The sequence below is a fragment of the Mus pahari genome, chromosome 4, assembly GCF_900095145.1.
Source record: "Mus pahari chromosome 4, PAHARI_EIJ_v1.1, whole genome shotgun sequence".
NCBI classification, from domain to species: Eukaryota; Metazoa; Chordata; class Mammalia; order Rodentia; family Muridae; genus Mus; species Mus pahari.
The window spans coordinates 72,724,275-72,739,378 of NC_034593.1; the positions used below are offsets into that span (position 1 = coordinate 72,724,275).

General features: G+C 36.3%; 1 protein-coding gene across 1 annotated transcript in view; it reads right to left on the reverse strand.

Annotated features, from left to right (window-relative positions):
* Nucleotides 1–2,939: 2,939 nt before the first annotated feature.
* The window catches only part of Tdo2 (tryptophan 2,3-dioxygenase), a 17,985-nt gene continuing 5,820 nt past the window's right edge, over nt 2,940–15,104 (reverse strand). The window contains exons 5-12 of the mRNA XM_021196712.1: nt 13,656–13,783; nt 12,251–12,437; nt 11,143–11,250; nt 8,518–8,629; nt 7,301–7,358; nt 5,970–6,049; nt 4,994–5,084; nt 2,940–3,472 (exon numbers count right to left, since the gene is read on the reverse strand). Of these exons, the coding sequence (XP_021052371.1) occupies nt 3,319–3,472; nt 4,994–5,084; nt 5,970–6,049; nt 7,301–7,358; nt 8,518–8,629; nt 11,143–11,250; nt 12,251–12,437; nt 13,656–13,783 (918 nt within the window). The 3' untranslated portion in view covers nt 2,940–3,318. The remainder of the gene's footprint in view (nt 3,473–4,993; nt 5,085–5,969; nt 6,050–7,300; nt 7,359–8,517; nt 8,630–11,142; nt 11,251–12,250; nt 12,438–13,655; nt 13,784–15,104) is intronic.

A 15,104-nucleotide genomic window follows, 5' to 3' on the forward strand; every position in this document is an offset into this window, starting at 1 on the left:
ATTCCACTAAGAATTATCATTTAAACTGGGTCCTCAGTCCCCAGAGCAAAGGGGAACGCAGTGCAGTGGAGGAGTCATCAGTACAAATATGACATTTGCCTTAAGTACTGTAAATATAAAGTGCAGTGAGCACTGTGATATTTACACTAAAAATTATAGGATCCTTTGGGAGGGGGAATTCCTGTAATGGTTTATATAGCTTAGTCATCAAGAAATGTAGATATAAAGAACTCCATCATTGAGTCTATTGGAGAAAGCTAAACATTGACAGGTAGCACTTATTCCAGGATTCTAAGGCATTCGAGTCATAAAACATCTATCTACAAGCCATTTTTATTATTCAGTGAGAGAAAATGAAGCTCACAAAATGAGTATTCCCCATTTAGACAGAAACTGGTGTTTCCTTAGAAGTGTAGCACACAGATAGTTACCAAAGAACCATTTCAGCATTTACTCTTTAGCCTACTGATTTCTGAGATTTTGCTGTTAGTACATGGTATTTTCCTCTGTATTTATATCTGTTTAACACTCATTGTGTGTTGTGTAAGTACATGTGTGAGTATGCACATATGCACATACTACATACACACAACAGGTATAGTTGAAATCCATGGTCATCTTCCTTCTATAACCCTGTAATACCAGTTCCAGGAGCCCCACAGGTCCAAAATCCAGGGACATTCAGTTCTAATATGTGAAGTATCATTTATTTTGATATAATCTAGGCATCTTTTATACTGTTAAGTCATTTCTAGGTTAGCTGTGATAAAATAATACAATGCATGCTATTATTGTATAGAGAATACTGACAAAAAGTCTGCAAAAATACTGTATTTCTTCCTTTACATATTAAAAATTGGAAAGTAGATAGATCCACAATGTGGAAACCTAGCGAACAGATGGTCCCACTTTACATGCATATTGCAGAGAAACGAAGAATGATTTAGTGTGCTGCTTTCAAGAACTTCCTGTTTCTTGGAAATAACTTCTTAATTCTAATTTTGAATCTTTAGAAAATTTACCAATATTTTGTAGTCTTTCTCATATCAGCAACTCAGCTAAATGCTGTCAATACCCAAAACAAGCTAGAATACAAAGACTAACTCTCGAATCTGATGTAAACTGTAGGCATCAAATTCTTGTTACAAATGGACATGATTTCTGTTTAATCAGTTGTCCTTTTTAGTGGGTTGGAAAGATCTTTTCTTCCAATAGAAGCGCTACTTATTTCTGCAGCATTTCTTTATTATTATTATTATTATTATTATTATTATTATTATTATTATTTTCTTTATTTACATTTCAAATACTATCCCGAAATTTCCCTATACTCCCCCCCCACCCCTGCTCCCCTACCCACCCACTCCCACTTCTTGGCCGTGGCCTTCCCCTGTGCTGGGTCATATAAAGTTTACAAGACCAAGGGGCCTCTCTTCCAAATGATGGCCGATTAAGCCATCTTCTGCTACATATGCAGCTAGAGACATGAGCTCAGGGGGTACAGGTCAGTTCATATTGTTGTTCCACCTACAGGGTTGCATCCCCCTTCAGCTCCTTGGGTACTTTCTCTAGCTCCTCCATTGGGGGCCCTGTATTCCATCCAATAGCTGACTGTGAGCATCCACTTCTGTGTTTGCCAGGGTCGCTTCAGCAGAATCTTGCTGGCATGTGCATTAGTATCTGGGTTTGGTGGCTGATGATGGGATGGATCCCCGGATGGAGTAGTCTCTGGATAGTCCATCCTTTCATCTTAGCTCTAAATTTTGTCTCTGTACCTATATTCTTTCATGGGTATTTTGTTCCTTATTCTAAGGAGGAATGAAGTATCCACACGATGGTCATCCTTCTTGGTTTTCTTGTGTTTTGNAAANTGTATCTTGGGTATTCTAAGTTTCTGGGCTAATATCTGCTTATCAGTGAGTGCATATCTAGTGACTTCTTTTGTGATTGGGTTACCTCACTAAGGATGATATCCTCCAGATACATCCATTTGCCCAAGAATATCATAAATTCATTGTTTTTAATAGCTGAGTAGGGTTAGGGTAGAGGACTAATATCCAATATATACAAAGAGCTCAGGAAGCTGGACTCCAGAAATTCAAATAACCCCATTAAAAATGGGTTACAGAGGTAAACAAAGAATTCTCAACTGAGGAATACCGAATGGCTGAGGAACACCTGAAAAAATGTTCAACATCCTTAGTCATCAGGGAAATGCCAATCAAAACAACCCTGAGATTCCATCTCACTCCAGTCAGAATGGCTAAGATTAAAAATTCAGGTGACAGCAAATGCTGGAGAGGTTGTGGAAAGAGGAACACTCCTCCATTGCTGGTGGGATTGCAAGCTTGTACAACCACTCTGGAAATCAGTCTGGCAGAAAATTGGACATAGTACTACCGGAGGACCCAGCAATACCACTTCTGGGCATATACCCAGAAGATCTTTCAACTGGTAATAAGGACACATGCTCCACTATGTTCATAGCAGTCTTATTTATAATAGCCAGAAGCTGGAAAGAACCCAGATGTACCTCAATAGAGGAATGGATACAGAAACTGTGGTACATTCTGCAGCATTTCTATGTGTTAGCATTGACCACGTCTCTAGCATTTGAGCAGAAGAAAGTGTGAGGGTTCACAGTGTAAAGAACAAAGTGCTCTACGACGGCCAACATTGACACAAAAGGAAGAAGAGCATCTTCAGAATATATCAGGGGTAACATATCCTGGGAGCTGAACTGGGTTCCTGTGATGTATTTCTAAAGTGCCTTTGAGTTCTGGGAGCAGGTGAAATAATACAGCATCCCTCAGGCTAAGCTTCAGACAGATTTCTGCCACTGCTCATCAAGATGCCCATAAAAATTAAGATTCCTGAGTTTTTACAAGCAATGAATGGCCAAAACCTAAATTTATTACTTAAAGATATGTTTGAATTAATTTTGTACAGAAGGGTAGTATTTATTGTATCTATAATATAAAGTAACTGCTCAACAAGCTTTATAAAGTATGAAACAATAAGGTAATAATTATATGAAATGGTTCTACAGAGGTAAGTGTCAGAGCAATTTGAGTTGTAACAAGATTTCATCATATGTATGACAATGCTAATATTTTACTAAATCATTTATCATAATGCTTAATCTGCTTAATCATTCATCATCATGATATGCAAGATCATAAACTTTTTTCCAGGACTGGACCAAAACATCATAATACTGAACTACACATATAAATATATTACATCAATCATGTTTTCATAAAAATTTATAAAAAGCCGACTGAGAATCCTGTAGTTTTCACTGATGTTCAGAAGAACTCAATCTGATTCATCGCTGCTGAAGTAAGAGCTGTCACTGTACTCAGCTGTGTAGAGGAATTTGTGAATGATTGGGTTCATCTTTGGTATCCAGTGTCTGGGAACCAGGTATGTTGAGAGGTTAAATAAATCAACAAAAACCTTGTACCTGTCGCTGGAAACATATACATGCAGACATGTTAGGTGGTGGATATGAAAAACTGTTTTACTTCATATTTCTTCAAAAATATTTCACATAAATATCTAATATTCAACATTATATCTTACATGTCATATATATATATTGTATATAGCTTGGTTTCTACATAGCATTGGTATTAATATTATATAATTGTTAATCACATCCCAGATTAATGTTTATAGACAGTAATGTGTTTGAATCAGACCAGAGTGATATAGATTAATTATTGTGCTATTATATTCATGTAGATGAGGTTGTGCCTTATTTCCTACTTGTTTAAAGATTTATTTTTATTAATTAAAAATATATTTATGTGTATGTCTGTATGCAGGTATGTTCATGTGCTAATGGGTATTGGTAAGACCAGAGGTGTCTGGTCACCCTGAACCTGAAATTACAGGCAGTTGTAAATTGACTTACATGGGGGTTAGGAATCAAACTCTAGAGGAACAGTAAATATTTCTAACTGCCAAGACATGGCACTAGGCCCTTCACTTTTCATTGTAAAAGGGTGGTGTTTAAAGTTACACATTTAAAGTACAGAGTTTTTAGTTACTCATTGGAAAATATTTCCTAACTGCAAAGTCGCTATCATATAAATTCTACGAAGGATTGATAAATTTAAAGATCATCTTGGTTTCATTGCACTTATTTATAGACTGCCTTTCATATGAAAAATGCTTTTCTGTTTGTTAGCCAGCTATTTGAATGGATAGTTTTTAAAACCCTGTTAAAGTTTTATAGAGGAATAATCTTTGCCTTTGAAGTCAACTAAATCTGGCTTGGAATCCTGCTTCAGTCACTTGTACACAACATATGAGGCCATGGATATGAAGCTAAAGAGTGGAACTCTAAAGTAAGCCTACAGTACTTCCTCTGGCCAGCATGTTGTGAGAATTAATGAGATGCAATAGGATGAGAATAATCAGAATGCGTGTATGAAAATGCAAATAAAAATTTGGTTAAAAAACAAAACAAGCAAAAACTTGAGCTGGATTTAATTGAAGACTTTTCTTCCTGGATGGAATGCCTCCTGACTCCTCCATACTAGTGGTTCTCAATCTTCCTAATGCTGTGATCATCCTTTAGTACAGTTCCTCATGTTGTGGTGACCTCCAACCATGTTTTTTTGTTGCTACTTCATATCCTTAATTTTGCTACTGTTATGAGTTTGCAGATGTGAATACCTAACTTTTCCTGGATGGCCTTAGTTGACTCCTGTGAACAGGTCATTGGGTGGTGACTCACAGGATGAAAATCACTGCTCTATACCATTGCTGTCTCAGCAGCCATTGATCCCAGACCACTCTTCCACACAGGCTGAAATGATGAAGTTCTTTGACGGAGGCTTTTATATTATTACCTTCAGTTTCTACAGGAATATTAGCTTCTAACTAGAATGTGCAGTTAACAGTTCAGACAGAAGCAAATAAATTATGTGCACAGGCTTAGAGATGCCAAGATTTGCAGACCTTGGTTAGAAGCCCAACTTACCTCACAGTTGAGCGCAGGTAATGATAGCCTGATGATCCCCCAGTGCCAGCCTTGGTGCCCAGCATCCTGTGCACCATGCACACATGATTATCTAGGCAAACATACAATTTACTGCATGAATATTTTTCTGCCATTAGCTTTATAGAGTTCTAAAACCAAAGGGTTGGTAATGATTATTGCTTCAGCAAAGGCTGACATTACTTAGCCAGATGGAAAGGTCAAATATAAGCACCAGATGAGACCATCAGGTTGCCTAGCACCACTGTGGCTTAGTCTATACACATCTTAATTCATTGTTCATTGCTTTTGGCCTGTGAGCCCAGTAACTGAGAGGAAGGGCCACAACGTGGCTCTCATGAATCCTTCCCATTTGTTTCCCTGTGGGATCTTACTTCCAGGAAAAATAAAAATTGAAACAAAACCAAAAAACAGTAAAAGTTATGCATTGGAAGTTCATCATGTTAACTTATACAAGCCATGCCCCAGGACATATGGAGAAACTAGGGAATGAGGGAGTCCTGAGGAGTAAGATAGAAAATACTGCATGTTTTTCTCATTTGGGCCATGTCTTAATAACATATATGTGAACATACAATGGGGGCCATGTGCAACGAAGAAGGCATCAGATAGAGATGGAATGAAAGAGAGGTTGTTGGCAGGAGAACATAAGGTACAGTGATGGCTGGGTATGTAAATGTCATAAGGAAACCCATTATTTTAAGCACCAGCCAAGAATTAACTAAAGGTTAATGTAATGAGAAAAAATAAAGCAAATAATTTTACTTTAAAAGGACTTGGGATGAGGAGTGAGATAACAAAACATTCATTTTCTTTTCATTCTAGAATAAATTAAAACTTTTTATTTTATTTTATTTTATTTTATTTTATTTTATTTTATTTTATTTTTTGATCCCTGAAATGTCTTGTGGTAAAAGCACAGGATTCAGATGAGGGAGCTTGATGGAGGAGGACTTACATCTCCATTTGGTCATGAGCGTGTCAATGTCCATCAGTGAGGTCAGCAACTGGAAGGGGACTTGGAATCGAGGCTCCTCCCTACAGGAAACAATGGGAGGAAGTCCTCTCTGATTAAGAAAATCCAGTGCATCGAGACAGGCCAGAGAGTCTGTGTGTTGGTTGGCCCTGATCAACTTGGTACTTAAGAGCTATACTAACTCAGGATTGTCTTCTCAGTCACTGTTCAGTGCCCAGTATTTGTATGATGTGTAGACTTATACATAATATATCCATGTAACTTATATGTAATATATATGAGGTAACCAGCCAAAGAGTCATGCCTAATATGGTCTTATTGAAAGGGAGATATGCTACAGTATCTTATATAGAATGCTAACAGCTATCAAATGCTTCAAAGCAGATCCTAAACTGTGCAAAGATGATTTCTATGTCCCCTAGTGTGCTGGGATTTCCTTTTCCATTGAAGCCATAAACATTCTTGATACATATTGTACTTAGGGTATCTATTTTGAGAGGAGAAAAAAAAAAAAGCTAAGAGACTTTGTTTCTTCTGATCCTGAAGAAATAGATCCAAGAGAATTTACAAAATTAAACTATACATATAAAATACTCTACAAACTTCCCCTTGAAGCTCGTTTGCTGGGGAATCCTCACTGCCTGAACACATTCATGGGATCCAAGGTGAGCGAAAACATTCAGCAGGACCTGAAAACATTTTAGACCTTAAGGGTGATGTTACATAAAACCACTGACCAAGGAGACAACTATTTATGAGACATTTTCCTTGACATACTTTTTTATTTGGTTTTCATTATATTTTCTTTATGCATGCCATGTGCATTCAATGACTCGAGAACCTTTGGATAGGAGACAACTGGAGGGAGTCAGCTCTGCCCTACCCTGTAGTTTCTGGGAATCAAACTCAGGTTGTCCAGCTTGGTAGCAAGTGCCCTTACCCACCCACCGATCTAACTGGCTTCTAATTTTCATTCTATAAAATAGAGAAATCTCTGAAACTATTTTCTAATAAAATAATAATTTCACAATTGGGCTTCTAAGAAGAGATTTGCTTTGCTCTTTTGGGTCACTTAATGACTGACACACAATGCTTTCAATAAGTCAAATACAATGTGTGTTTGTTTATCTGTACATGTATATAAACAGCTCACTACATGAGTAAAGTCAGACTTGTTATTTAAAGTAATAATTTTCAGTGTTTTTCCAAAAAACTAAATTAAAATTTGATTGCAACTTATAGACTATATCCTTGATATCTCCATACCCACTCTTCAATTTTACTTCCATTTTTTGTTATAATCTTCTTTTTACCTGTAAAAATATATCATCAGTGCTCCCTGGAGTGCACGGTATGACAGTCGTCGTTCACCTGTAAGATGTGCAGGAAATTTTCAACGTTAATATTTCTTCTTGGTGCTAGTGATGGAGTCCAAGGCCCTAGCATGCCTGAGCCCAGGACTTTTAGCACTGATCTGGAGTTCACAGCAAGTTTCAACTTGATAGGTAATTTAAGACAATCATATTAATTTGAATTATCATCTTAGTTAAATGTACTATGTGTTTTCAGAGAAAGGAGCCAATATTTAGTTTAGATTTTTTATTCCTAATCTTGCAATTAATAATCTATAGTTTTAAAGGTCAAATTAATATATTATGTATAATTTTAGTATTAATATACTATCTATATTTTAGTATTATTATATTTTAATATATACATATATATAATTTTATATTCTCAAATGTTAAGTGCTATCTATATTAGGAAAGTCTAATATAAAGAGTAAGTAACATCAATGATAAATGTATTTTTTAGTTACTTCAAAAACTAACCAAGATTCACTTCATTCACTATTTGAAAGTTATTTGCAGTTTGTCTATGTTTGATTTGTTTGTTTTGGATGTGGTGATAAACATCTGTAATCCCAATACTCAAAAGCTGAAGCAGGAGGATCATGGATTTAAAGCCAACCTGGAGTACATACTAAGATCCTAACTGAAAATGACCCAAAATTGTAGTTTTGGTTTTGTGTTTGTTTGTTTTTTCTAATTTATGTAAAATTAGTTTTCTAGAGTGTGGCATGTAAGCTAATAAAATGTTCTGCCCTTCATGGTGAGAAGTAAAGATTAACTATGCTTCACTGAGAATTAATTTATAGATAATGGAGGCTAGGAACTGATGCTCACCTCATTCCAGTGTTACACTCTGTATTGTATGATAAAAAATAAGTCTGTTTTGCATATTCCTAAAAGCATATTCTGAAGTACTTTACAACCACAGTTTACCTTGGTACCCTTGTGTGTAGGACATAGTATGGAGGTGTTTGCTAGTGACTTGTAACTACACTGAACAATCAAGATGGTTAATGTAGGGCTGTCAGACACACTATTAACCCATTTCTTACTTCTCTGAGTAGGTAAACAGTTTTACCTGACTTCCCCCAAGTTAGTCTTGATAGACAAGCTTAGGGGATATATTTATCTTCATGCATATGCCCTTGAGGTCTAAGACCCTCAGACAGCACATTTACCTTTACTCAGTAGGTAGTCATGACGCTTCTCATCAAACAAGCAGAGCAGCACCTCCTTCTGCTTCCGGAACTCTGCCATCTGTTCCTCTTTTTCTTCAGAGTCGTTTTTAGCCTTATGGGAAAATATTGCTTTAATCTTCCCCAGCAGAGATCAGGCTGCTGTTTAAAAATTGCTTCTTTCAGAAGAAATAATTCTCAAATTATAACAAGTGTGTATCCCAAGTATTGATCTTAACACCCAGCACTACAATATGGAAGATACATCTTCCAAGTAGCAAAAGTCCATATACTTGCAGAGCTCTCATTTTCTTTATGTTTAAAAGATTTAATAATGCCAAATACTCTTGAGAAACCCCCTTAGAGATGGACCGAAATGAGTAACAAGTGATAGGTACTGATCTTAAATAATAATCAATTAACGTAGAGATAATGTCGGTGTTAGAAAATGTTACTTCTTAATCAGAACCAGTACTAATGCTATTCAAATTCTTTAAAATTCTTTGATTGGTTAAAGAAATTTGCTTTATCTGCCTACCCTCCAGCTCCACTTGCAATTGGTTATCTGGATGGTGGCAGAGCAGCCAGCCCAGTTAGTGTCACTGCGTCAGAGCCAGCACAGCAGCAGGGAGAGCCTGGGTGCAATAGTATTACTAAGGATTACTCAGTTATTAAGGAAGTGCTCACAGGAAAGTAACAGACATAAAAATTGTGAACAAAAACTGAATCACCTCACCTCAAAAACATTCTTTGATAGGAATAAGATGGGAAACATTTAGTCACCCAAGCACAGCATTACAACCATGAACAGCACTATACAAAAATAGAAAAAAGTCACCGTAGGGAGTGACAGCAGCCAGAAGGCTGGCAAAGATTGAACGAATGTTCTGCCTGCTGACAAATATTTTAAACTGAGAGAATTCAGAACACTGAGCTAAGTCAGCTAATGGGAGCAGCATAGTGAGGTTTGCCCATGTGAAATGTGAAAACTTTAGGGTTTATGTTGGGGATATCTATTTATTGAAAGCAGCAATGGAACATGGGAGGTTTTAGGCAAAAGGCAGAGACTATCAGGTTTTCATTTTGGAAAGACAACTATGTCTGCAGCCTAGAGAATAAACTGGAAGGCCTATGGTGGGGAAGGGATGGGACAGTCAAGAGACTTTAGTTTTAGTCTTGGTGGTAGGTCTTTGAAAAAAAAAACATGTGAGAACTACTGGAAGATACAAAGCTGATTCAGCCATCTCTCAGAATTATTGTTGAAGGACTGGAGAGATGAGAGATGGTTCAATGGTTAGGAAAACTTTTTGTTACCCATGATTCAGTTCTTAACACCCACATGTTCACTCACAGTCCTCTGCATCCTTAGGGCCAGAGATCCAACACTCTCATTTAATCTTTTTGGGTACCATCTGGGGCACACACGTATAGGCAGACAAAATACTCATAGCTATAAAATTAAAGTAAATAAATCTTTAAAATTAAAAAAGTCATTGTTGAAAAGGAGTAGGAACAAGGACCACTCCCAGGTGACTTATTTGACAGTTGAAGGCTCTTGGGAGGAAAACATACTCAACTCTGACAAGACTGGGTCAAGGTGAGGACTCATGGGAAGGAATTCTTCTACTCAATTTTCTTTACTTATTTTAAAGGAATAAGAAGATACAAGTAGAATGTAAAGTACATGATCTGAAATCTAAGGGGACATCCAAGCTGGGTATAAATGTTTGAGAATCACTGGTGAAAACCTAGAGTTGAAGCAGAAGGTGACGTAAGCAGTAAAGAGCTGGGGAGAGAAGAGTTAGAGAATTGGTTGTGGGCATAATGCCTGTTCCTGGGAGGTTAATAACATTGATACAGGTTATTGGATTCATGTATATGAATGTCACTTGTGAATGAGAAAGTACAAAGGCAGGGTGATGAGAGTTTCGTGGGAGATAAAGCTACAAGTAACCTAACATTATCAAAATGCTTTAAAACATGAATACACAATCATAATCCTTTGAAATAGACATCCTTACTTAACATTGGCCTGAAAGAAAAATTATGCACGAAGTAATTTTTATTGCCACAGAGGTCTACCATTTAAATGAAAGTTGAACCTATATCACATGATTTTTGAAGTACATGGTTTAAGAGCCCATTCTCAATGTGGCAAAGTTGAATGGCTACAGAAATTAAACCATGAAGACAAGGTGCAAGACCTGTATTCTGAAGAAAATTTGGGGAAAATTTCATTTAAAAAGTAAATATCAAATTGATATTGTCTGTAGCCAGTGGAGAGGACCCAGCAAAGGAAAACATATGTGGTTAAATGTATTTACCTTGTTTCTTTTTTCCGTGCCACTTGGGCCTTGAATTAATCAACATATACAATTTTCAATTAGAATAAAAATTTATCGATCCCATGTAAACAATACTTGACTACAACAAGTAAAAATCTTTCTTTATAATGAAGGTATTATTTTTATACCTATGGAGAAAGTTAAAACAATCATATAATATATAGTCCAAGAAGATACATTTATAGAAGGAAAATTAAAATGAAAATTATGAAAATAACAGATAATTTTGGGGTTAAATTTTTAATTCTTTCTCAGTAAGTTTATGGCATGAATTCATAATTACCTGAATCCTTAGAAATTCCTCTTCCAGGCCTTTCAAGATATTTTTTTCAAACTTTCCCCAGAAATTAAATCCATGTGGCTCTAAGCCAGGTGTTCTTTCCAGCCATGCCTTAGGAAAATAATTATTTAGGTTAATACCTGCTAAACTTAAACTTTTAACATCTTCATAATTTTGAGAAACATGTTAGCTGCCTTGTAAAACTTTGTCTTTCTCTTCATCCAATTCTGAGACAACAGATGATATTTAGGAAATAATACCAGTATATTTTCTCTACTATTTTACTGTTTTACTAAATTACTAACCTGGGGAAGATGTTAAGTTCTTTTACCCCTGAGCCATCTCTGCACCCCTTCCTGGAATTGTTCTAAGATTACAAATGACCTGGAAACCTGGAAATCAAGCTGACTTTATAAAAACCTATTGTTTCTTACTTAACATGCGTTTAGTTTTGGAATCACCTTTTAATTCATTTTCTCCATCTTAATAAGTCCTTTAATAGTATATAGGCAATAGTAATCCAAATTCACTCTTACAACACACAGGAGATTAAAGAGCCAATTCATTCGAGAAAAATTTTAATTTCTAAGAGCAAAGCTTACTGATAAAAATCAAGACAAGCCTTGTATTATGCTATCATAAAAATCAAATTAACCATCCATAAACAGTGTTTATAAATTCCAAGAAAATTTGATAAGGGAATTTTTTTATGAAGAGAACATTCATAGTTATTTAATTAGTAAAAATTCTCAGTACAATTTTTCAATTATGCAATATTTTAGAGAACCAAAATTGATTGAATAATCAAGCACAATCAAGGCCAGAAATCAGCTAATTGCATATTTCTCAGTAGGAATATTTGATAGAATAATGAGGTGATCATGTTCTTAGATATTGACATACAATTATATAAAACTTGTTGAATTTATCAGTCAGATTGTAACATTTTAAATATTGCAGTGTTCAATTACAAGTTTAGCAACTTTTTTCCTGTCTTTGTTTATCATGAAAGTTACACCATTTTGATAAGAGTGCTAGAATTCTGAGACAACAGACGCTATACTATGAGTAGGTTGGAGCACTACTTGAGGGGCTGCTCATGGGCTCTTACCTCTACCAGCTGCAGCAGCGTCTGCTCCTGCTCTGATTTTAGCAACAGCTCATTGTAGTCTCCTTCAAAGTTATCACGATAGTGTTTCCTGTTGTAAGGGACTCTCAAGCTCTGAAGAACACCAATCTTATTTTCTAGCAGCCGGAACTGTAGACTCTGGAAGCCTGATGCTGGAGATAGGTATTCTCTGAGAAGGGAAGGAACAAAACAAGGAAAAGATGAGTTGTTTTTTTTTTTTTTTTTTATCCTTGTAATGTTTTCTTCTAAAATGAGGTTTTGTCAGAATATCTATCAGGGGCAGAAAGGCACCCCAATTCTACATAATGAGCTCCTTATAAAAATAAGAAAAATGAGGTACTTAAACATCATTGTCACTGCGGACCAATTTGAAGTTGGTTAGAACTTTCAATAGTTATGAAATGTCAGATATCTTAATATATATTTATATAATATATACTTTAGTATATAGTAATGTATAAAAATAATATATACTAGAAAAAAATGGTTAAATATACACATAACTAACTGTGCATTTGTGTAACATTTTTCTTTCCTAAGGAAAAAACAAGTGAATATTAGGAAATTGTGTTTTTCTACAGTGGCAAAGATTGTATACAAATATTATTTAGTCCTACCTACCAATTCTAATCATGGATATTATTATTCATCCTCCTACCTAGACAGGTATCAGTGAGGTAAAATAGCTCTAAACAATGAAATGCTGCCTGGTTCATTCAAAGATCACCAGCTATGTTACTAAACCATCAAAACTCTTATATCTTCTAAATCCCCAAGTGATGCTAAGACTTTAATTTCTTAGCCACTACCACAAATAATTCAATTCCATTTTCTTTTACTTTGAAACTTATTTGAAATTTTGCCTATTACACAATATGATGGGTTCCTTTACAATTTCTTGAGAAATTTTATCTAGTTTTAGAAAAAAAATGCTTGCATGTATACTTTTTAAAGATGTAAGTCCATATTCAGATACAGATATAAACATACAGACATATACAGATGGCTTTGTGTGTTTAGGAGGTTGGAGCTAAAATTGACAGTATATAATGAACACTGACATTTTAGTTGTCATATTTATTTATATACTCATGCTATTTCTTATATTTTTATATCATAAGTTTACTTAAGCTTTTTCACATATAATAACCTTTGTTGTGAAAAGCAGGACACATCGACTGAAATTAGTTGATCCTCTTAGTTTTGAATCTAACAGTGATTTATGGGATGTTTTTAACCATTTCTGAAGTACTTGTGATCAATGTGCCCAGTATCCTCCAAGTTCTAATGGAACAGGCTTCTCCTTTCATCCCAACACCTATTCTTCTTTTAGAGAACCAGGATGAGATTGTGAGCCCCATTGCACTCTACACTGGGAAGCACACACCTGAAATCATTGAAGTCCAAGGCAGTCATTGTTTCCAGAACCGAGAACTGCTGTACCAGGAGCTTGAAGATGACCACCACACGATGCATTCGAGCTATCACCTTGAGCATGTTCCTCTCATCCCTGACCTGATGTTGGGATGTTGGGGGATAAAACACTGAGTCATCAATTGGATTTAGAGAAGATGCAGAATAGATTGGGAGTGACAATGTATTGCTATCAGTCTTGTGTTAACATTAGCAGAGAAATTTGGAAGAGAATTTTGCCATTAATATTTTTAAGATAAGAACAATTTTGAGTTGCATGCAAGAGATTAATACAAACTGGATTTTTTTAAAAATAAAAATAGGCCAGTGGTGGTGGCTCATGCCTTTAATCTCAGCACTTGGGAGGCAGAGGCAGGCGGATTTCTTGAGTTTGAGGCCAGCCTAGTCTACAAAGTGAGTTCCAGGATAGCCAGGGCTACATGGAGGAGAAACCCTGTCTCAAAAACAAAACAAAACAATATAAAACAAAACAAAATAATAATAAAAAATAAAAAAAATTAAAAATTACATGGATACAAAGTACAAGGTATAGGGGTGGTGTTGATGCTATGGTCCAGTTCCTCAGTTGGTTCTTAATCTGTTAGTAAAGAAGCCATGGGCTTATTGCTGGGTAGAAAGTATAGGCAAACAGACAGATGCAAGGAGAGGAGAGAAGAGTTTGCCATACTTCTGATGGAGAAAAGGTTAACAGCTATGTGAGATCTCGTACAGAGTGGCTACATAGGCTACTCCTACAGGCAGGAGATCGGGGTGTTTAGCAGCAACCAGCTGTAACTGAGCAACTAAAGTTTAGGGCAGGTGGAGAGGTTCAGAGCTAAGAGTATTGATAAGGCACACTTTTCCAGGAGGGAGACAGTAACCCAGCACCTAGCAATTGTGTCAAAAGGCAAGTTGGAATTGAACAATTGTGTGTGTGTGTGTGTGTGTGTATGTGTGTGTGTGTGTGTGTGTGTCTGTCTGTCTGTCTGTCTGTCTGTATGTATGTATGTATGTATGTCCTTTATCCATGGATTCAGGGGAAGCTGGTGGGGGCTGGTAGCTCAGCCCATTCCTGGAACTTAGGTGGGGTAGCAAAAGCTACATGCACCAGGGAGCTATCTGAGCACACAGCTTCACTGATTTCAAAGCATGTTTCTGTTTTAGTTTTGTTTCAGAGAAGAAAGCTGAAGGAAACCCTTCTAGGAAAGGATGAGATACATGGATAAATCTCTTCATCTATTCCTCACTGAAAGCCTAGGTTGCCACTGACAAGTCAAGGTCTTGTATTCACATGATAGGGGAAGAGAGAGTGGAAAAGAGGGAGAGAGAGAGAGGGAAAGAAAGAAAAAGGAAGGAAGGAAGGAAGGAAGGAAGGAAGGAAGGAAGGAAGGAAGGAAGGAAGGAAAGGGAAGGGAAGGGAAGG